Consider the following 22,103-nt stretch of genomic DNA (forward strand, 5'->3'; position numbering starts at 1 on the left):
ATAAATGAACTGTATCAGATTGTGTTCAGTCGTACTGTTGAAACAAATGTCTTTAGTCCAAGTATGAAAGAAGACAATTCTGGCCACCAAAATGTATCCCCAAAAAGTGTGCACTATGGTATTTATGAATGGATTTGTGCTGTGTCACAAAAATGTCATGGCTAGCGGAGGTATGTTATTCTGCTTAAAGATTATACACATACGATCAATCTAAATACATATCCAACCTTCAATGTTTAAAAAAAATGCTTTTGCAAAAGTGCATCTTTATTATACACTCCTTCATTTTGTTTTTCCTCAGTGTTGGAATGTTGATTCCTATTGTAGCAAATGGTGGTGGTCATTCTTGCTGTTCATGTGGTTGTGGATGCTTTGTCTGTGATGTGAGAAAGACCCTTCTGAATGAACAATGGTGTCACCCTGGTTTTTCCATTCCATTGCAAACAGCTGTGGCATGTCAGGGTTAACACTAGTCCCTGTGACAGATGTCAGAAAGCATGCTGTAGAAATGTCAGATTAACACAAAGGGGCACTTTGCACAAATCCCGATTACAGAGAGCACTTTCATTTATTAAACTCTACCAATCCCTGTGTTTTTTTCGAGCCAGGATTAAAATCAGGTAGACACCATTGTCTGTCTAAACAATCCCCTCTCTAATCTAAGATCTCCCTCCCTCAACTCATTTACTCTGCAGTTTGGAGCCTAGATGGGCCTGGGACTAGCTGGTTGGAGGTACTGGCAGCAGGCGCTTATGGGTAGCCTGCTTGCTACCACCACCACATATTCCCATTAATCAACATCATCCCCTTTAGAAGAGCTCTGTGATTGGATTTAGGACATGTTTTTATAGAGGGGGGAAAAATAGTGCAGATAACTGAATGGTGTTTACATGGTCTGTGCTGTGAAAAGGCCCCTGAACAAGTGGGAGCCATATGGACTGGATCATGTGAACAGCTGTCCTTCATCAGTGCTGCCCCAGTCCGCCATCACAAGCTGCATTCAGCTGGCGACTGACTGACCTTTGCGTCGTCTGAGGACCGCGGCTCTCAGAACATCTGGCACCAAGAGGCCTCTTATAGGGCCCCAAATGTAGCCTGGGCCTTGAGTGTTTCAGCAGACTGGGGATTGGATGACGTCTCCCTCCGTGTTCATGTTGGGATCTTTCGTCTCACTAAATCACGTCCGCGCAAGGAAGTAAGACGCAGAGCAATGAATACAAAAGTACATTTTGGGGGATGTATAATTATTGACTTTAATTTAAAAGATTTTGATTATTTCTCAATGGGCATATGTCAATTTCACATGTGCAGACATATCCAACTTGCTTTATATGTTTGTAAATAATTATTTTACATTCTTTTTTCCTGAAATTGCTTAATGTAAGTACTTTTTTCCTGAAATTGCTCAATACTGTACATTGCGCAAAGTTGTTGCTTGTTTGTTTGCTTGTTTGTTTATAAACTGCAATGTAATTAAATATGTTCTAAACTTCTGTCTGGCATTTTGCAATACACAGACAGGTCATAGGTCAATGGATCATCATTCTTTAACCTCAAAATAAAATGTACACTGTTTTTTCAAAACGGCAGAGCATAAGGTTCAATTTTTTAAATGACCTGCAAGATTACTAGGGCCCACTCCCCACTATAATTGTATCAGCTCATAAGAAGCTTACTGTCATCTCAATATTGTACTTTTTTAGGATAGTAAAACATATGAAATTGAAATCACAAGCATATTTCTTAATTAAATGGAAACTCATTTAAAGAGTAGCAATAGCTACAAGCGTAGACCGAAAGAGAGTGAGATTACTGAGGTAAACCGAACACATTTAATATTCAGAGCGCATTGACACAATTAATCTGACATTGTGTTGTAATAATACCTTAACTGACACAAGGCACCCAGTGAACTGGGCTCTGTCAAAGCACCATCCGGCCTGGTGCTGTGGGTACATTTCTTTCAGTTATGTAAACCCAAAAACTCAGTTCTGTTGCATTTTAATTATTATGCCAACGGTGACTGATTTTAGACGGCAACACAACTAAACTCCAATGAAAATATTGTATTCTAAACCATTAAAGAGGTTTTAAAGTTAGATTACATTTTGAAAAGGATGCATTGTTGATTTAGAAACATAGGCCTTTGAATTCTAGACCTGGTGGAAGAGGCACATTAAGAAAAGTACTTTCAGTACTTACAATCACTCACAATAGCCAATATGATATAATTATTTGAAAATGGGTGGCTTGCTATGTACCTTTCGTGTGTAAACGAACTTTTCTGACCTCAGTGGTATTTCAAAGACTTTGATATTGTAATAGCAGCCCATACCACATTGTTTTATGAGTTAGATAGATGGACAATTATAATCCAATTTAAACGTTTTCTCAGTCTGTCTGCTATCTTTCAGTACTCAAAGAGTTAACCACAGGAGGCGCAATGAGTGGTTGGTTTCGGGTGGAGTAAAGTTGGATGTGTACTACACATTTTTTTTCATCCAAATTAGCCAGGGAACTATACGATGTCTTAGCAGCAAGGCCATAATAATTCTGAAAGAAACCTACGTTTTTATCCTAGAAAACGAGCAAATAAGTTTATGATGGGTGATGTAAGTGAAGAATCGTTGCTGGATTATTTCTATTCGGCCGGAGGGAAAGTGAAAAATGCAGAGTTAATGAAAACATACAAGCCTTTTATTGGTCACAACGACATGCAGCTTCGTGGTGAGTATTGGTGCAGCTGTACCTAACATTTAAAATTGCGTGATGATTTTAACCGAAATCGCTAACAAACCAAAATAGTTGCTCCACAGTTTCACGTGAGTAGTGATGGATGCCTTGACGGGCGATGTCACTGATGGTACGGTTGATCGCCTACACTGCGACATCTGTTATATAGCTGCCTGTCACAACATTGTCGGTGTTGTCTATACAGTATATTATCATATTCGACGTTTTCCAAATTAATCGAGACTATCTACCATGTAAATCCAGTCGTTTCTCTTTGTTACCTATTCCCAGTCGCTTTTCTTATCTAAACATCTGCTTTACATTAAAGGTCCTCTAAACAAATACAATTACACCAGGAATTTAGACGTTTCCTTTCAGAGCAGCTGTAGCTTTGCTGCATTCTTCTGTGCCGCTACTCAAGGCTTACCTTGGACCATGCCAACCATTTCTACATTGGTCCGTATTGTTGTGACGTTATAGCAGTAATTCACCATCGATAACCCGTTTAATCAAATATATTTATTCACTTCACTGTATTCAATTTATATAATTGATAACACTCAGCCCCTGGTTCTTGAACACAACTTACTATCCTGAAACCGTAGTGTGCTGAATTTAATTTGTACCGTATCTCCACTGTAGGCCGACTCCTTCAAATTGGGAACTGATAGTCCTACCTAAAATTACAATATTGTTGCCATGCAATCCCGCTTAGCATTATCCCTGCTTGGTACTGGATAAAATAACTAGGCCTGAACATGTTTGACCATCTCTAGATAAACGATTATCCAATGTCACCTTGTATTACATTTGTACCAGTTGTACTCTACAGATGCTATCTCAGTGCAACAGTTGCTGTCAGACAGAGGTTTCCAACCAAAGCTGCTTTGATATTGTGCCATCTGACTTGGCTGGAGTGGTCCAATTATGAAAATGACTTCCAGTGCACGACGACGTGTTCTCTGTTTTAATGGGCATGGTTGCATTATAATAGTGTTTTAATCATATTTTAAAAGCACAAACAATTATTTTTGCAAAGTCATAGCTAAAGCTGCTGTTTATGTCCTGTTGCTATGGATACCTATCTACCTTTAAGCTAATGAATAGCCAAGGATATTAACTTGGCACCTTTCTTCTAAACCAGACATTCCAATGTGAGTGTCCATTTCCTGTGTATTTCCTGTTTTTGTGAATTCTAATCTGTTATATCCTCTCCCTGCTGTCAGGAAAAGGGAAAGAGCTCAATCCAGGCCTGTTTTCTTATATACATAAGCCTTCTTTCAAACACAGGGATTCAGCCATTAGTATTCTGTATGTGGGAGTGGTCTGTGACAGAGGGAGTTAAACAGTTCACGTTATCATAGCTGCCCATCAGCAGTTTGTTTGGGTTCCCATAGAAAAGCTTTAATTCAAAGGAAATAGTTGATAGTTAGGTTGGGGTTGGGTTTTTTGGAGATGATGCATGAGTTGTTTTTATCTCTGCCTGCTCCTTATGTCGGCAGAGGTCTGGTTTCCTTTTTGTCCTTTTTCCCAGTCAGTCACTGTTCTGAGATTACTGTTTTGCAACTCGAGCTGTGTTTGTCCTTCAAGGGAATGGAAAAGTAAAGCCCCTCTCTCCAGGAGGCCCTGGGGTTTGACCCCCCAAGTTTAACCCCCTGACCCTCAAGATCTGAGCCACAACATTCAGTGGCTGCGAGGTAGGGAGCCCCCAAACCATATCTTGCCAGGGGCTCCCAAAAAGTAGGCTAGGGCCAGCCCTGATACAGGGACAATGACAACAGAAATGACACATCAGTCACAAGCCTTTGCAGACAGCCGGGATCTCATGACACAAAACAGTCACAGTAACCTCAGTGATACTGTCATAATACCATATCTGACAATTCAATGTAAAGAGTTCTTCTCCTGATTTAATATGATTAGATATTATAAAACATATTACTCAGTATATTGTTATTTTATTGATTTATTGACGAATGGGGCCTTGGTTGCTGTATATACCAGCATGTATCTGTATCTTTTGCTTCCCTCTCACTACTTTGCTGGTCAAGAATCTCAAAAAGCTATTATGCATTCTTCATGATCCATTTATCTACTTTTTGGAATGCCAGAGTGCTGCAACAACCTTATTTAGAGAAGATATTTATAGGCCATATTATATTTATTCCTTTTCACTTTTGTATTTTCTCTCCCCTAACCCACAGAGAAAATTAGAGTTTGGGGTTTTAGGAGAGAACAAAAAGCGATATGTTTTTGAAAGTTGATATGTTTCTTTTCCCCAGCCAAATACAGAGAGGAGTTCAAACAGATCATCGACAGGATTGCTGTTGTGAAATCAGAGAACGTAAGTAGGAGAACCATGTGGAAATTGTGCTGTGAAAAGCTGTGATTTAATCAGTGCAACAGCCCTGAACCCCTTGGTCCCCACTCAAGTCTTGCTACGCAACATACTTCAAACATTGTGGACATAGGCCCAAATTGTTGTCCATGTGGAGAAGAATGAGCTGGCCAGTCAGCATTTCCTGGTAATCTTACTTTTTATTGACTGGTATAGGCCCAGATAATTCTGTTGTTGGGATATGTATACACCATTCCAACACAGACAAATGCTTTTATTTGTTGTCAACCCCAGCCCTGTATTATTAGTTGTATGCTGTTATACATTTTTGTTACATAGTATTAGAGGCAGTTCAAAGGTCAGTGAAATGTAGAAAGCTGCAACAACAACAGGGCGTCACAATGAAAGTATTGAGATCCAATCCGTCCAGTTAGTAGAGATTTATGTATTGTACACCCCCCCAATGTGATTAAAGAAGTCTGTTTTTAATGTGATTGGCTGTTTTTGCTGAATAACATTTAGACATTGTTCCTTCTTAGTTTTAGAAGTGTTGGCTGCTATTTTTCTATTCACACTAGCAACGGGAAACTGTGGCTGCAGCTTAAGGTGTGCGCAGCGCTTTGGCCAGACCAATGACCTGGCAGGTTTATAAACTTACTTTCAATGTTATTTACCTGGAAACTAATGTGGCGCTCTCTGTCAAACAAGTGGTGCTACTGGTAATCGTAGAAATGTTTCTGTGCCCGTGTGAGATGTTTTTAGTTGCATTCCAACTATTTACATTTTTTTCCCCCATTTTGCTTACGGAGCTGGAAGGACATACAGACCCAGACTTCTTATATCACCACATATTACAATCAAACAAGACGTTGAGCGAGACGTCGTCTTAATGCAGTATTCACCCAGACTACAGCATTACGGCATCTGTTGGAAACGTCACTCTGAAATCTGACGTGCAGCAATTTAAATTTTAAGACGTATTTACTTTTGAATAATCTGCAGTCAAACCTGGCAACCAGTGTCGTTCACCTAAATACAACGATGGTAATATAAAAAGTGTCTGTAAGCCTTGGGTGTAGTGTCTGTATGCCTCAGATGTCTCTCTATGCCTTGGGTGTAGTGTCTGTATGCCTCAGGTATCTCTCTAAGCCTTGGGTGTAGTGTCTGTATGCCTCGGGTATCTCTCTATGCCTTGGGTGTAGTGTCTGTATGCCTCAGGTATCTCTCTATGCCTTGGGTGTAGTGTCTGTATGCCTCAGGTATCTCTCTATGCCTTGGATGTAGTGTCTGTATGCCTCAGGTATCTCTCTATGCCTTGGGTGTAGTGTCTGTATGCCTTGGATGTAGTGTCTGTATGCCTCAGGTATCTCTCTATGCCTTGGGTGTAGTGTCTGTATGCCTCAGGTATCTCTCTATGCCTTGGGTTTAGTGTCTGTATGCCTTGGGTGTAGTGTCTGTATGCCTCAGGTATCTCTATGCCTTGGGTGTAGTGTCTGTTAAGTCTTCTTTGAGTTGGTAACATATAATATTACAGATGTATTAAATTTACATGGCAAATGGTCCTCCATTTCAAGGGGTTAAGATTAGGCTTGAGGTGAGTGTATATTAGAGTAAAGCAGTCAATGTTAGATGTAGATATGATCGAGGGCTCTATGCTGCTAACTGCTAACCACTGTAGGGGCTTTGACTGGAAATCAACGGTATGGGCAGGTACTACAGTCTTCCAGTTAAGCATCGACTTGCGTAGCAGCTTTAAACTGTCTTCATACTGGACTCAGAGGCATAAAATTGGTATCCACAAGTTCGACTCTGGTGAAGGATATGAAATCCTTAAACTGCAGATAAGGGCCTCATAAACACAATCCTATGGATGTGTTTAAAATCACAATTGAGTATGAGAAATTCAGGCTAAAGTCAAGGTTTGCGGCTGCATAAGCTAGTGACGACCAAAGTCTGAAGTCGTGCAGCATGTTATCCTCAATGTGTTAAACTGTCTCTGACTTTCCCCTACTTTGAACTTAGTCAGGTGCAGTTTCAGCGTAACTAATGCAGTTATGGACTCTCTCTACCTAGATTAATATAACAAATAGGAATATTTATAGCAAAATTCAACCAATCAGTAGTAACAGCCTAACTGGATTTCAACTGCAATGCAGTGAATTGGTGACAATGACATTAATGTTTGGGGTTGACATCCATACAAGCAATATACCTCAACATACTGAAATATTCTTTCATAAACGTCTTCAGTGTATGTTCATTTAACTGTGAGGAGATTCTGAATCTTTCCAACAGGTCATCATTCCCCTACCCTGTCTTGGCATTCCTTTGATTTCCTTGATTTCCATTAGACTACCATAATGACTTGACTTTTACGTTCAAGTTGACCTCTGACTTATAGTAGGCTTGTAACCCGCTAATCTTCCCATGTCTGCATGCTCTTCCTTTCAATTAGGGTGAAAAATATCTAGTTCTGAAGAAGAGGTACCGACAGCAGAAGCAGGACAGCGAGCCTGATCAGCGGATAGACAGACCCTCATCTTCAGCCCAGTGGGATGGGCCGGGTTTTGTGAGTCTCTCCCGTCCCCAGAGTGAACCAGACCTGCAGCTTGACCCGGCCAGGGAGGCCAGGAGCCCCAGCATTACTGTTACGGAGGCACCTGAGCAGGAGCAAGAGGTGGCCCTCAATTCTTTTACATGCCTATCAGTTGGTTTGAGTCTGAACATACAGTGTCCTCCATTAGTATTGGAACTGGGAAGCATTTTTTAGTATTTCGACTATATGCTTATTTAAAATCAAGCAGTCACTCTGAGGTTGAAGTATAGATTCTAAGCTGTTATTAAAGGGGATTTAATTGATACCTGTGTGTCCATTAATATGCGTTAATGAATTTTCGTACATATAATAACATAGATATTCCATGACGGAATTGGCGAGAATGGATAAAACACAGACCTACCCCTAATATCACTCTGACCCATTCCTAATGGGTACTTGTATGGAATAGAGTAAAATATAACTGCTCTCTCATTCTAGCAACAGATGTCATTCTGGGCAAATGTGATAGAGTACAGACAGGTTTATTGATAAGAAAAGGTAAATCAAACAAAAGACTTTGATCAAAGGGTGTAACTGCCACAGTCTTCTGTTTGTTGTTCCAATTGTGGTTGAGCTACTGAATTCCTTTTGTATTTTCTAATATATATAACTGGTGTAAGCCTAACTGACAAACATATGTTTGACCACAGTATAACCTACTACTCAGCATACAAGGTAATGTAATAATAATAATTGTAGTCATTTGTAATAATTCTGATTATAATGATACATAGTGAAATCTCTCGGCAGTAGTGAGCCCAGGAGCATTGCTTTTTAAGTCCACAGAAATGTGTGTGTAAAGCATCACGTTTGAACTTTTTAACCATATCTATGCACCCAGCTGTTGAAGGCAGGAAAAGGGCCACTGCACCAAGTGGTTTTGGTGTGTGAAAAAGCCGATAACCTCTAAAAGCAGTTAACAGAGCTCCTTTTAAACAGCACCCAGAACTGGCAGAAATCCAGAATGTTCTTAACGCACGGACAACATGTTAAAATTTATGCATTTTCCACCGCAACTTGCTCTGGGTAAGAGTGTCTGATTAATGACATATTGGACATGTAAAATATATTGATTGCATCATTCTTTATTTCATGTGTCTGTTCCACCAGGACCAGTGTGCTGAAATGACCCCATCACTGTCTGAAATGACCCCATCACCATCTGAAATTACCCCCTCACCGTCTTTTTCGGAGGAACCCCACCTGCAAAGCAACAGGGAGGATGAGCTAGAAAAGGAATCAGGGTCAAAGGTGAGAGGTTGGTGGTAGTATTTTCTAAATATCCACTTGTGTGCTGCTTTTGGCTCCAATCATCTTTTGGAACGAAAAGCAGAAAGGACCAATGCTCTCATACCCTCCTCAACTCCCATCAAAAGTCAGCATACTGGAGCCAAAGATCTTGCAGAATGTGGAAGATACTTTTGAGATTAAACTTTCTACTATTGATAATTCATCATATTTGAATATGTCATCCTGTACTTCTCTTTAGCAGAGCACTGCCTGTTAACGGACAGAAAATAAAGACACATATGGGTTAGGTTCTGCTGCCTGTGTTCCACTGCTTCTGGGGCTGTTTCTGGAAATCACCACCAGATGGCGGTAGCTAATTAGCTGGATTTAAAACCCACCCCTACATGTTTAAGTGGGGAAAACATTGGAGGGGGTGAGGGGGGGTTCATTAGCATTTGAATGCTGCCCTTTGTTTTGCCATTAGTAAAGCAGCAATATGCTTGAACTCATTAGAAAGATAATTATGATTTGTTGCCATTAATCAGACTGAGATTCATCTATGGTCCTGTGAGGCTCGGTTGGTGGAGCATGGCGCATGCATTGCCAGGATTCAGGGTTTGATTCCCATGGAAGACCAACATTCTAAAGTGTGTGTATTACATGCGGTATGTCTGCAATTTCAGGGGATTTCAAACTGGGTGACCTTGGAGATGGAAAAAAAAAACACAGGCCTCCCTGAAAAGAACATTACGTATGATACGTAACCACTTCTACTTACCGTTTTACTGTTCAAATCCAGTTTCATTTGACTGTTCTACACTGTTGTGTTGCATTTGCTGTGGGTAAACCATGCGCAGCTTAAATAGAACCTGTGCCTCATAAAAATATAAAACATCTGGAAAGACAGATTTCCTTGACAACCACAGAAAGATAGAGCATGGATCACAATCTAAAAGGGCCCTTCAGAATTTACATTTTGACTCTTTAAAAAAGTGGATGTTGGATCAGAGAGTCATAGACTGCGTGGGGGAAAAAACGCTTGTCAGCAAATTCTATTTAAAAGCAGTTGTTACACTGTGGCTGGTAAAACTTCCTTTAAAAACAGACTGTACTGCCCTTCTGTTGAAATGCTTGGCATCCTGACTTATCACTATGTTCTGAACTGTTTTAATCCCTGGTTCTGAACCTCTACGCAAAAAAAAAAGTGATTACACTTGAGAGGAAAACTGCCGAGAGCTCCACTTGACAAAATTATTGTAACAATTCAGAACTCAACTATCCATTTTTTTTCTACCCAACAATATTTTTCTTCCCCTGTTATTTTTCTTTCCAGCAGAGAGAAAGTGGACATGTGCCAGTATGGACTTGGCTGGATAAATAGGCCTCCACTTTTCGTGTTAGACAAGGCATGCATGGCAGTGACATGAAAGACTTGTGTGTTTTTACACCATATGCCTGTATGATATGAGAACAATTAGCAATCAAGCGATTGACCAAACAAAACAATTATTTCCCCACATTAATCAGCCAGCATGACACTTTTATGCAAAGAGAATTCTGTGCTTTAGTTATTAGAGCTCTTTTGACGCTGTGTCAAACCGGGGGAGGGCGCAGACGGTGGGATGGTTCCGTGACCCAACGAGGAAGTCGACAGACAGAAATGTATTTTGGTCTGCAGTTTTGTATAAGGGACGAATTCACACTCTGACATTAGCTGTTGTCACACAGCCTGTCTGCCAAGAGTGTGATGCCACTTTGACATCAGTTGTGTCCCTGCTAGCCACGACCGTTAACTGTTCACAGTTGTTATTACATTGTACCCTCGGTGTGAACGTCCCTGTTTGCACTGGGGCAATGATGGCCGCCATCTTACCTGTCGGTCTGACGCTGGCGCTGGGTCACATCTGAAGTGCAGTATAAGGTGATAGACACAAACGGTGTGATTGTGAGAAGGAGTTTGAGTGTGCGTGTGCGAGGGAGTGTATCTTTGGTGGAAACTCGCTCCTCTGGACTGTGTGGCAAATGCTGCTGTTGTCAAGAACACTCCCAACCTTTACCAAGGCAAGGTTACGAGTTCTACCGGCAAGTACGAACTAGCCCTCTACCCTGCAAACCATCATCCGCTCTGTATTTTATACTAAATGTAACAGAGTCTGTTGTTAATGGTTGCCACTACATTGCCAGACAGGACTAGCTTGTCAACCTGGTTGCTGCTGAGGTGAAACAAGTGATGTTACCAACAGAACTTCATCTGATTTAGCCTAATTTGATGTTGATGGCGAGTCCATGGATACAACACTTAGCCGTGCTATATTGGCAATAAACCACACACCCCTTATTGCTGTTACTGGTTACGAGCAGAATTTCGACACTTAACAGTTAGGTCATGTCGTTTTGACATTGGGCTGCCCACAACTACTTGCCCCATAAACACAAGCCCCTTGTACCGTCCTTTTGCACCCTGGGCTATAAATGCAGATTGGCGGCGTGATATTTGGCGTTCTCAGCCACAGCCAAAGGCTCAGTGCGTCGTTTTTAAATGGCAGGTCTGACTAGAGATAACAAAACAACTGGTTAGGTGCTATTCCATCTCAGCCATTATGGGCAACCTGGCAGTGTGGAGGTGTTTTATTGTCCACCGCGGTGTCAGGATGTTAAGTACATTTGTAATATTTCAATCCCTTAATTGAATGTAATATTATATAAGAATTAAATAGATTTCAGATATGTTTTGGAGTAGATGGACAGTTATTTAAAAAGCGATCAGACCTGGGCTCCCTGTTTAAACAAAGCCCTGATATGACCTTCTTCTTGTGTACGTAACCTTTAGCCAGATGTTGTTCTTTGGGTTGATCATTTTATCCCACCTCTACAACAGGCAGCTTCCCGCCCCAACACAGTCCTGTTGTGTTGGTAGTTTTATTGTGTGTTTATGACTACCATTCATACTAGAGTGGAAATCAAACTAAATTCTCATTCCTGTCTGTGTCTCAGTCAGAGTCAGAAGAGCAGGAAGAGGAATGTACTGGCAGTATGGGATCTACCCCAGTGGCTGTGAGTTCCCACGTTAATATACATAGCATTTATACACACTACACATTCACACATACAGTACCTTGATGTCTGCGCTGGCCGTTTACTAATCTCAACCACTGGCTGTCCGGTCCTACAGCTGGACCCTGTGGAGAAGGAATGGATCTACTCTGCTGCATGTGGCTGTCTCTCTGACCTCACCCAACTACTAAAACAGGAGCCCTCCCTGGCCAACAAGAAGGTAGCCCCACCCCTCAATGCCCCCGTCCGTAACAATGACCCAAATGACAAGTGGTTTTCTGTTACAGCATTGCAATATATGGTGAATGTGGATTAATAAGTAGCCTTGTATTTTTCAGAAATATTCTGAATTTGATATGAGACACTAACATTACAGTTTGTACCTTCTTTCCTTCATGTCGACTTCACTTCAAGGACTTCACTTCAGTGAGTAGATTTTTCTTCTAGGTTTTGTGCATGAGTATACTCACTGTGCAGTTATTTTATCGTGCAAGTTACAGATCCTGACATGATGTGTGTATGGCATGGCCTGGATAATATGGACTAAGTAGTTTGTGTGATATTGTTTCTTTTCTGGTTGGTATCTGCTGTGTTGTTCCTGACTGGCACCTTGTCTCTCTCAGGGGGTAAGTCCACTGACTATTGAATTGTTCACTGGTGTTCATGCTGTATGTCCTTCCTTAGAATTGATGCTCACTTAAAAGTGCCGAACAACAATAGTGTAAATGACGTGTTATAATCTCTTGTCGTACTTAACAAAATGAGAATATCAACCGTTAAAAATGTGTAACTCCAAAGTCTTAGTTCACATTCCAAAGTTACTCTCTACTTAATTGTGTCCTTAAAAACCCTGTGATGTTAAAACGTCAAGATCATGCATTTCAAAGGTGCTACTATCAAAAGGATTATGAAAGATAGCTTTTTAGCTCCTAGTTTTTACCCCCCCCCTCCGCCCCTCCTGACAACCCAAATCCCTTTATTGGTCTCCTGTGCGCTCAGGAGATTTGGGTTCATGTTTGTTGTCCCTCCTCTGTGTGGGGTTCTCACACTGTCCTGTGTCAGACCACCTTCTAAGACCTAACCCTAAGCCCCTGCCATCACCATCTCCACCAGGACAAGAAACCAGTGCTGCCATTGAAGTGCAAGGAGATGGGGGGGGGGGATTAAAGAGAGACTCTTAATGCTACACAAAGACTTCAACCACTTAAAGATAATCTGAAAGTAATAGAGCAGGCTGGGATTAATTGAAGAACAATGTTGGCCGTGTCCCAGGGAAGGTGCTAAATCTCCCTCGGGCAGCTTTGATGCCCCCACCCAACTCCCATCCCCGGCCCAACTGGACCAGCACTCTTCAGCAGTGAAGTCCCTCTCACCTAGGGCCTGAAGTGGCAATTGGCCTGATTTCAACCTCTGGCCTTGTGGCTGACTGAATGATCTCAGAAGAAAATCCAAGTCCTTTCATTAATGTTGACTTTCATAATAGCAAACGACTGAGTGACTAAGACTGGCTAATTCATAGACCCATGTACTGTATGTCAATCATGTTATATACATTCATGGTGTCTCTCTGTCTCCATTGCTCATCATCTCCCTGACGTGGGGCTCCCCCTTCCTGCTGTGCTGGACTGTGACGCACTTCCCCTCACCCTGCCCTGCAGTTTGTAAGTACATCATTCTCCAATCACTCCTCTGTGCTTCCACTGAACAGGAAGGTGTCCCGTAGGTCATAGGTCATTGTGTCAGATATGTCTCCTGTTGACCAACTGTCGGCCCTTCGACCGCTACCTACTTCCACATTGGGCGAATGACACACGCGCACGCACACACAATCACACACACACACACACACACACACTGTGTGGATTGCCAGTCATGTAGGCATACGGGGGGTTCGGGACAGGAACGAGAGGCACGAGGAGGGGATGACGCCACTTCCTGCCCGAACTCGTCCGTCACTCCTTCACCCCAGGACACCCGGCAAGCAGCCACTCAAACGGCCCAACCGACCAATCCGTCTTGACCGTCTGACAGAGGAGACAATAGAGGTCCTCAGAGCTCGAATTCATCCGTCAAAATCTGTCTCCCGACTTGCCATGGAAAGCCACTGCTGTGTCTTCCTCCAGACTTCTATGAAGCCTGACATTCAGGTCTTAGTGTGGTTCACTGAAGCTGCGCTGTACGATCCACAATGCAGGCGACGGAGTATAACCTATATTGTCACAAAACAAGCCCGAATGTTAATCACAGAAGGCTGTTTGTGCCAGGGCTCACGCTTTCTAACGAACTGCAGATCAGACGGTGGTTGAAATACCCTGCCTGTTCTTGATTGACATGGGAAACATGCATCTGGGTTTCCCGTTCCGTGTCGGGACCCAGAAACACAGGTTGTAGTTAACAGGCTGACATCTGTAGCAGGCGGTGTTTTCACCTGCTCAACAGTCTGTAATTATACAGCATGAAGTGCTCAGTGGTCGGAGACCCCCCTGACAAGAGTAACACAGTTAATCACCGCCGCAGCACTTTGTCAGACAGGTGAATTTGGTTCTGCTTGAGATGTGTTTTGTGTGCGCGAGTGTCTTTGATGGTGCATGTGTGTGTCCTTGAGCGTGCGTGGTGGGCACTCAGCACAAAGGGGCCCCGGCGCTGTTTCTCCCGACGGCCCGGGTGCTGAACGTCGGGCCATTCTTGGGTGGGTCTCTCCTCTATCCCCTCTGTGGGTCATACCAACATCATCAATCTTCCCTCCCATGACAGGCAGCTGCCCCCCCCCCCACCCCGCCCCCCCGCCCCCCCCCCTCCCCGTGCACACAGCGCCGTGTTGTTTTGTAATTAGGCTCTGTTAGATGGCTGGAAACCATCCCTCCTTCCCTCCCTCCGCCTTTCCCTGCATCTCTCCGCTCCTCCTGTGCACAGTGGGCTCATGAGACCTCTTAACCTGGACCGATCCACGCTGTTTAAAGTCCTCATTAGAGGTGCTACGCTAATTACTATCTACCAACCAGCCGCCACTGGGAATGCATATTCAAGTGTCTGTCTGTACGTCAACGCGGGTCACGCGCGGTGTTCGTATATGCATTTCGATAGTAGTATCTGGATGTTAAGAGCCTCGGCCAGGTATGGGGAACTAGTTTAGTTCGGTTGTATTTGGTAAATAACTTGAATTTCCCTCTCCTTGTTTGGAATACAGACAGCTCTCCACTGGGCAGCCAAACATGGCAAAGAGGACATGGCAACCATGATGGCCAATGCTGGGGCAGATGTCAACACTAAGTCTGTCAGTATACTTCTGTCTTTTGTGAATTTTGGGGGCACACTTTATATTATCCTGTATGTTATTATGCTATTGGAATGTACTGTATGTGTAATTTCTTCTGCTATTGGAATGTTTTGCTAAAAAAATACCATAGGACTGTATGGGTGACATTACTCCTATTTTTATTTTCTTCCAGCATGTGAGTATCACCTCTTTCATCTAAGTGCACTGAAACTGAAGAGGTAAAATAGGTATTTTGTTGTGTGTATAATTGAAGGCCAGCCAGGCAGGTTGGTTACCAAGGTAACAAGCCCGGTGAGTTCTGCTGTGTTCCATGGAGATGGTGATGTAATACTGCATCGTAATGGTCCCAATGAACGTCCAGCTGTGCAAATGCATTACAACAGTGCCCCCTCCGTGCACACACACACACACGCACGCACACACACACACACACGCACACACTGTCTGCTAATAAATCATGTCACGTCATGTTAATTGTTTCCCCAAAACACTGTCTGAATGTATTACTGTGTTAAACTATGGCAATTTTCTGAGAATTACTAGCCAATTATGTATTTGGCCATTACATTTTGTTGCCATAACCTATGGTAATTTTTATATTCTCTTCTTTCATGTTTTCTTTGGCTGTGTTTGGGCCATGGGAAACTCTAGGGGGTAGGTATTAAAACGCCTTGTACATTCTTCCAGGGCTGAACCTTGAACTCTGCAAACAGTGGATGTCATAGGTTGTGTTCAAATAGCTGTATTGGACAGCCTGTTATGTTCTTGGTCAAAACATAGTTATACCTTTTGCATTATTTCCCAGTGTTTTTGGTTGGTGCAGTACGGACATATTTGTATGATTTTCCACTTTTATTTTTCCAGGGCTATACACCCCTCCATATCGCAGCATTGCATGGCCATCGACACATTCTGGAGCTTCTCATTGGAACATATGGTGAATGACTTGGGAAAATAGATTCACTTGCTTTATTTGATTGTGGAATGGCCTTTTCTGTATTTGATTGACTCTTCTTTCCAGGAAACTATTTGACCTCACAGACCGTGTTTGACATATCCATCCCTTCCTCTCAGGTGCAAAGGAGAACGTCCGGGATTACAGTGGCCATCTGGCCTGCCATTACCTGAACATCAGAGAAGCTCCGGAGGACATGGGTAAGTGTCTTACTCTCTTCTTTGGGACTCTGTCAGTGACTCTGACACGTTGTTTCAATACACTTAAGACCCAAATATTTCACTTCCCAGTCTGATACAGAGAAAACGTCTCTTCTAAGATCGAAACAGGCACCAAAAAAAGATATCCATTATATCAATTAGATTTCCGCCAGAAATTAAATATACTCTATGACTATGATGGTCTTTGTTGTTGTTCCATTAGAGTTTGCAGAGCTCCATGTGGCCCAGGCCAGAGAACGTAGCCGGAACAGAAAGTTGCCCTCATTGTTTCAGTCCAAGAAGAAGTGGGGCTCAGCAGAGGACCTGGCCCCTGTAGAAGAGGAGAGGCTGGCCACAGCACCCCATCAACTCCTGGTCCCTGCATTCAGACCCAGGAAATTCTCACGCTAAGGAACCAACCAAATATCCCACATACTTTGCATGCTGCATATCTATATCATATTGTGTTTTTATGATGTATTTTATATTAGAATTCTACTTTATTTTATTTTACCCCAAGTTTAATTTAGAAAATGAACAAATGTGACATACATGTGGAATGCAGACATTATTTCTTGTTGCCAAGATGTTGTGACACACCAGATTTGAAGTGCATTGTTTACATGTTGATGATTGCACTATGTTGTTCTTGTCAGTTGGTTAAAAAAGGGATGTTGTTTTGTCTACCTATAGGTTGACACTCAGTATTTTATTGAAGGAGAAAACATTAAAAGTATCGGAATAAAGTAGAGTTCTTGAAGTACCTTATTCCAGTTGTAATTTATTTGCTATGGTTTTTCATATTGTTTTTTTACCCAGTGGCCTGTATTGTTTCAGTCTGAACATTCCTCTCTTCAGGTATGAATTGCTTTGCACATTATTTATGTTTTAAAATTAAACTGCCTTGTGCTACTCCTTTTGTCTTTTTAATTTGTGTAACTCACAGTAGGGTAAGTTTTCCCATGTTGACTTGATTAATAAATGGGCGTCTGTATCCTCTCTAGGGATGTCGTTAAAATATAGCTGATGGATAATATAATCTAGAGTCTATTGTCCTTATACACGGGTAATCTTAACAAGATTACACTTTATTAAATCCTCTCACATTATGACTCATCCTCCCCAACAACAAGAAATGTAACTTGCGAGAATGCAATTTTTCTTCTTTGCGTGTAATATCCTCACTTATTTCCTAAGCCTACTTTGATCTACATCAACCTCCTCACTTTGCAGGCTACAGATGGAGTTAATATGGGTCCTGGTTACTCTCCATAAGGCTTTAGCCCTTAATTCCAGCTTAGTCGAAAAGGGCAGCAGCACTTGCTTTTGGGGTTTTGGATATCAGAAGACACAGGGAACAGAGGCAAGTGTTTTTGTGCTTCATTTTTGAATAGGGGGAGGTTGTTGGGGTGTGGGATAAGAGCTGAGTTTCTGTAATAGATACTTATCTTACTGCCCTCGAGCCATCAAACAAAGTCCCCCCCTCTGAAGAGATTTAAACCCGGGGAGGGCACATTAACTCTAATCCCATGCTTTGAGGCCTTGTCCCCACCACCTCCCCAGCCCGCTGCCTAGCGCCCCATAACCATCCCCTGCCCCACTTTACCTCAGCCCTTCTGTTGTAGTGGCTGCCTTGTAGCTGGCCCGTGTAGGAGTAGAGCCTGTGGCTACACACCCGGGGGGGTCAGAGGGTGAGTGTATGTGTGTGTGGGGTGGGTGGGGGAGGGTTAGTAGGTGGGGTTTAGCGATTCAATAGCATGCTGGCTCTAATGAAAAGCATGGAGGGGTGCATACCGCTGCGTAACCGATTCCCCTCTCTGAGGAGATTAGGAGTTACATTGTTGGTTTGGTTGCTCATTTCCATGAGAGCGCTGCCTCCCACCAGTGCCTGCTTGCCATTGTTATCAGGGGGCTGAAACAGAGAACCACAGCCCCCGGCTTCCTTGTAGCCTTTGTTTTACAAATGGGCCGAAATGTAGATGTCACGTATCAGATGCCTTACAAGCTCATTAGATGCTGGCTGTGAGGCTATAAATAAAAATACTCTGGCTGCATAAGCTTCAGTTGGTTGCATACTTGCTTTCTTTCACTGTCTCCATTGCCTATTTATTTATTTTACGTTCCCACATTATTCTAATCGCACAAGGTATGCGTTGTATATAGTGCAAGATGCCTCTGTGGTAGTTAACGATCACCTTTTCTATTTCCATGACTTCGGGTGCTGTTCCTGACCTCCGTTAATAAACCGCATGCGTAGGTGAGGTCAGCACGGTCCTCCTGTCATGGAGGAGCAGAGAAGGCAGGGTGCTGCCAGCCATCAGCTAACGAGCTGCTGTGCCGCTGCAAGCCCCCCCTGTGGGTCTGGGGGGCGCCCACCGAGGATCCACAGGGGGAGTGGTGGTGGTTGGAGCGGGCCCGTTTGCCCCCCCACCCCCCGAAAGTCAAAACTTATCTGACGCAGCTAGCCTCCACCAGCAGTCATCCGGTGGCCCTGGCCTGTCCGTCACAGCCTAACGAACGCAGCCTGTCACTCACCCAGCAGAGGGCCATCAGTCAGAGCACACCCAGGAGGCGGCGGAGGGGCGGGGCTCCGGACCACCGCAAAGACACTAACAAAGACACATTCAGATCCGCAAGCGGTTTCAGCGCCACTTCCTTGTAAAAAGAATGATAGAGTGGATCTGATAAGAGTAATGACAAAGGACAAAGAGTTGGGAGGGACGGGGGTCAACGTCGGTGAGGGGTGATAGCAGGGAGTGGGTGGGGGGAGCTTGATAACATTCACGCTTTGCTTGCATCTCTCTATTTGGAGTCATGTCTTGGTGAATCCCATTAGGAGGGGAAGAATAGGAGCTCAGTAGGAGAGGGTTATGCGTTTGTTGTCAATTAACTCCAGTGTTTTTCCTGGCATTGGTGCTTTGTGATTTTTCACACCAGCAGGCAACAGTTGATTTCAAAACTTGGGATTTGAGATTACTTGTGTTAGTGATTCTGAGATTTCTTCATGTTTTGAATTGACATTCGCGTCATTTCGCTGGTAGTGGAATGTGTCTGCTGATACATTGACTTTCTTATTTGATATAAAGGAAAAGGAAGTGTATCTTGCCTGATTATACATCATTAGTGATTGGTTGGGTGAATTATATTAACAGGAGAAATACTTAACGATGGTATTCTGTTACAACAATTATTCAGATTTACTTTAGGCTTCTCACTCGATTAGGAGAAGTGCATGAGAGTGTGTTACGGGGGTTTAAAGAAAACTAACACAGAATAGGTGTTGAATGCTCTGTGGATTCCACTCAAGCTTTTGTTGAGTTGCTCACACCTTTTCATAAGCTATTCCAATTACATACTTAGGCCTTTTGTTGTGTCAGCTCAGTGGCAGGTGATGGCCGGCGTAATTACCAGATCATTAGGACTCATGGGGCTGGACCTTCTCTTCAGTCAGAGGCCCCATGTTATAAACTATAGCTCGAACATAGCTACAGAAACGTGTATGTATAACACAAACCAACACTTACAGACTAAATACTCACTATACAAACCAACACGGGTATGAGTCTTAAAGGTTCACCCAGGACAGGAGTGACAACTTTTCACTGCATCTTGTCTGGGAACCAACCTATGGGGACCATCCTCATACTTTTGGCCACTTCTCTGCACAAATGAGGGAAGTCCTGAGTGCCGAAAGTACACCTACAACCTGTCAGAACAAGACCAGAACCTACTTTGTAGCTGAGCTGCAAAAGTGGAAAACAATTGAAAGGAGAGTTGACAAGTCAGACAAAAGCCATTGCCCTGAGCTGTTTGTGTCCCAAGATGTACTGATGGCATTAGCTAAGCCTCTGACTCTTTGCTCTTCCGTCAATCCATTGTACCAGTTGTAAAAAAAAATCTCTAGGGCCAAAAGACTGAGACCAAATACCTGCTCCCCTCCATTTCTTTCCATTTCTCTCTGCATCTACCACATGCTTAATCTCTTTCTCATCCTCCCCATACCCCCCTTTGAACACACACACACAACTTAGTTATAGTATTTCTACATTTTTGTTGGAACTAATACATATATTATAGGATATTAGTTAGTATTTTACAAAGAACAATGTTATTTTCTTTGATACTTTTATGCATGCTTAAAGGAAAGATTCCTCAATGATTATTTAGGAGTTATTCAATTTGAAACTCCACTATAAGTTCAAATAACACCTTTTTAATGGTTCCTCAAAGAACACTCTGAAGAACTTTTGTTGGTTCATTTAATAGGGGGTATCCATCTATCCTAAAAACATATTAATATCAGAGGCGTAGGTTTCATTATACATGAGTGGGACATGTCCCCCCCCCCACTTTTTGAAAATGGCATTTTGTTGTCCCCCAATCACTTTTTACCAACACATCTCTTATTACGCTATTGTGTAATTTAAATCAAACAGGTCTGGTTAGGTTAGTAGGGTAGAGGCTACGGTTGCAACTAGCGGCTGCGATCTCTGGCTCATGAAAGTTTGGTAACCTAGCTGACATTACGTCAAGCTAATTGCCTCCCGTAACGTATGAATGAGGTAGCTATTTATCTTATCAGTGTTTTTCTAAAACCGATAAGGTATAGTATAGACTAACGTTATATATATACAAAATATATATCAGCTTGCTAGCTAACGTTATTTCACTAGCTAGGAAACAGTCTACATTACCCTGGGTTCACCTCACTCAAAACTAGCAACGTATGACCCCAGCAATGAAAAGACTGAAGTTAGACAAACAGGTATTTTTTAATGCAAAGGCAAAGTGAGTGGTATAGCTAGCTAGCTATGAGACAGAAGATATAGCTAACTAACTAGCTTAATAGTTGATCTCTTGAAAAGTTGGCTAATGTTGTAGTTCCCTACATAAGTAGTTGCATTTTACATTTCAACCTAATGTTGGTCTTATAGATCAAACAATGCCACCTGGTTCTGCAGGCGTCAATGTAGCTCAAGTTGTTCATGTCAATGATATGTCCTGCATTTTAGCAGGATCAGATGGTGACCATGAGAAGGTCCTTGTCACAGCAGGATCAGACAGCCAGGGAGAAAAGGTCAACTGGCGAGCTGAGGTGAAATGTTGTATTTTAAGGTGGATAACTTAAAGAAAATGAGCTATGTTATGTGTAGCCCATATCTTGAATATTCATATTTATTAGCAGAACCAGAAGGGTGTTGAGTCAACCAGTGTATTCGTGCAAGAGAGTGGTGGAGTTTAGGAGGTGAGGTTTTGAAATTCAAGTACAGTACTGGCAAAATGTAGATCACAGATCAGCCACACACATTGAAATATAGAGGTCTGTAGTAGCTCTTCACTAAGAGCACACATCATAGACAATATGTAAACTAAGTAACATTAAATGAAATGGCTGAAAGCTGTATTTTGCAAGTTTGTTGTAGCAGAATTAATGAGGAGATGTGTCCATCAGTGCGCATACAGCATATGGCAAAAGGTTTGTGGACACCCGAACATCACACCTATATGAGCTTGTTGGCCATCCCATTCCAAAACCATGGGCGATTGCAAAAACATATTTGTCCCCACTGACGTAGCTATCCGGGGTGCGTTTGCACTAGGGCCCGCAGTGGGTGGGGGGCCCGGGCTTGACCTCTATAAAAAAAAATATATATATTTTATTTTAAATTGTGTGTTTTTATGTGGTTATCACTGTCAGACCTCAGGATCAGCATTCC

General features: G+C 42.6%; 1 protein-coding gene across 2 annotated transcripts; it reads left to right on the plus strand.

Moving 5' to 3' along the window:
* Positions 1-2,447: 2,447 nt before the first annotated feature.
* Positions 2,448-17,302, plus strand: LOC105013654 (ankyrin repeat domain-containing protein SOWAHB). 2 transcript variants are annotated; one of them, XM_010875309.4, is made up of 14 exons: positions 2,448-2,727; positions 5,016-5,077; positions 7,527-7,748; positions 8,781-8,921; positions 11,895-11,954; positions 12,073-12,174; positions 12,369-12,380; positions 12,506-12,508; positions 15,142-15,228; positions 15,404-15,406; positions 15,883-15,885; positions 16,096-16,168; positions 16,306-16,386; positions 16,610-17,302. In XM_010875309.4, the coding sequence occupies exons 1-14, from the start codon at positions 2,601-2,603 to the stop codon at positions 16,795-16,797; spliced, it is 1,164 nt and encodes a 387-aa protein (XP_010873611.1). In that variant the 5' UTR covers positions 2,448-2,600; the 3' UTR covers positions 16,798-17,302. The 2 variants fall into 2 exon arrangements, with proteins under 2 accessions (XP_010873611.1, XP_019906895.1); XM_020051336.3 differs by lacking the exon at positions 12,506-12,508.
* The last annotated feature ends 4,801 nt before the right edge of the window (positions 17,303-22,103 follow it).

The sequence above is a fragment of the Esox lucius genome, chromosome 12, assembly GCF_011004845.1.
Source record: "Esox lucius isolate fEsoLuc1 chromosome 12, fEsoLuc1.pri, whole genome shotgun sequence".
Classification (NCBI taxonomy): Eukaryota; Metazoa; Chordata; class Actinopteri; order Esociformes; family Esocidae; genus Esox; species Esox lucius.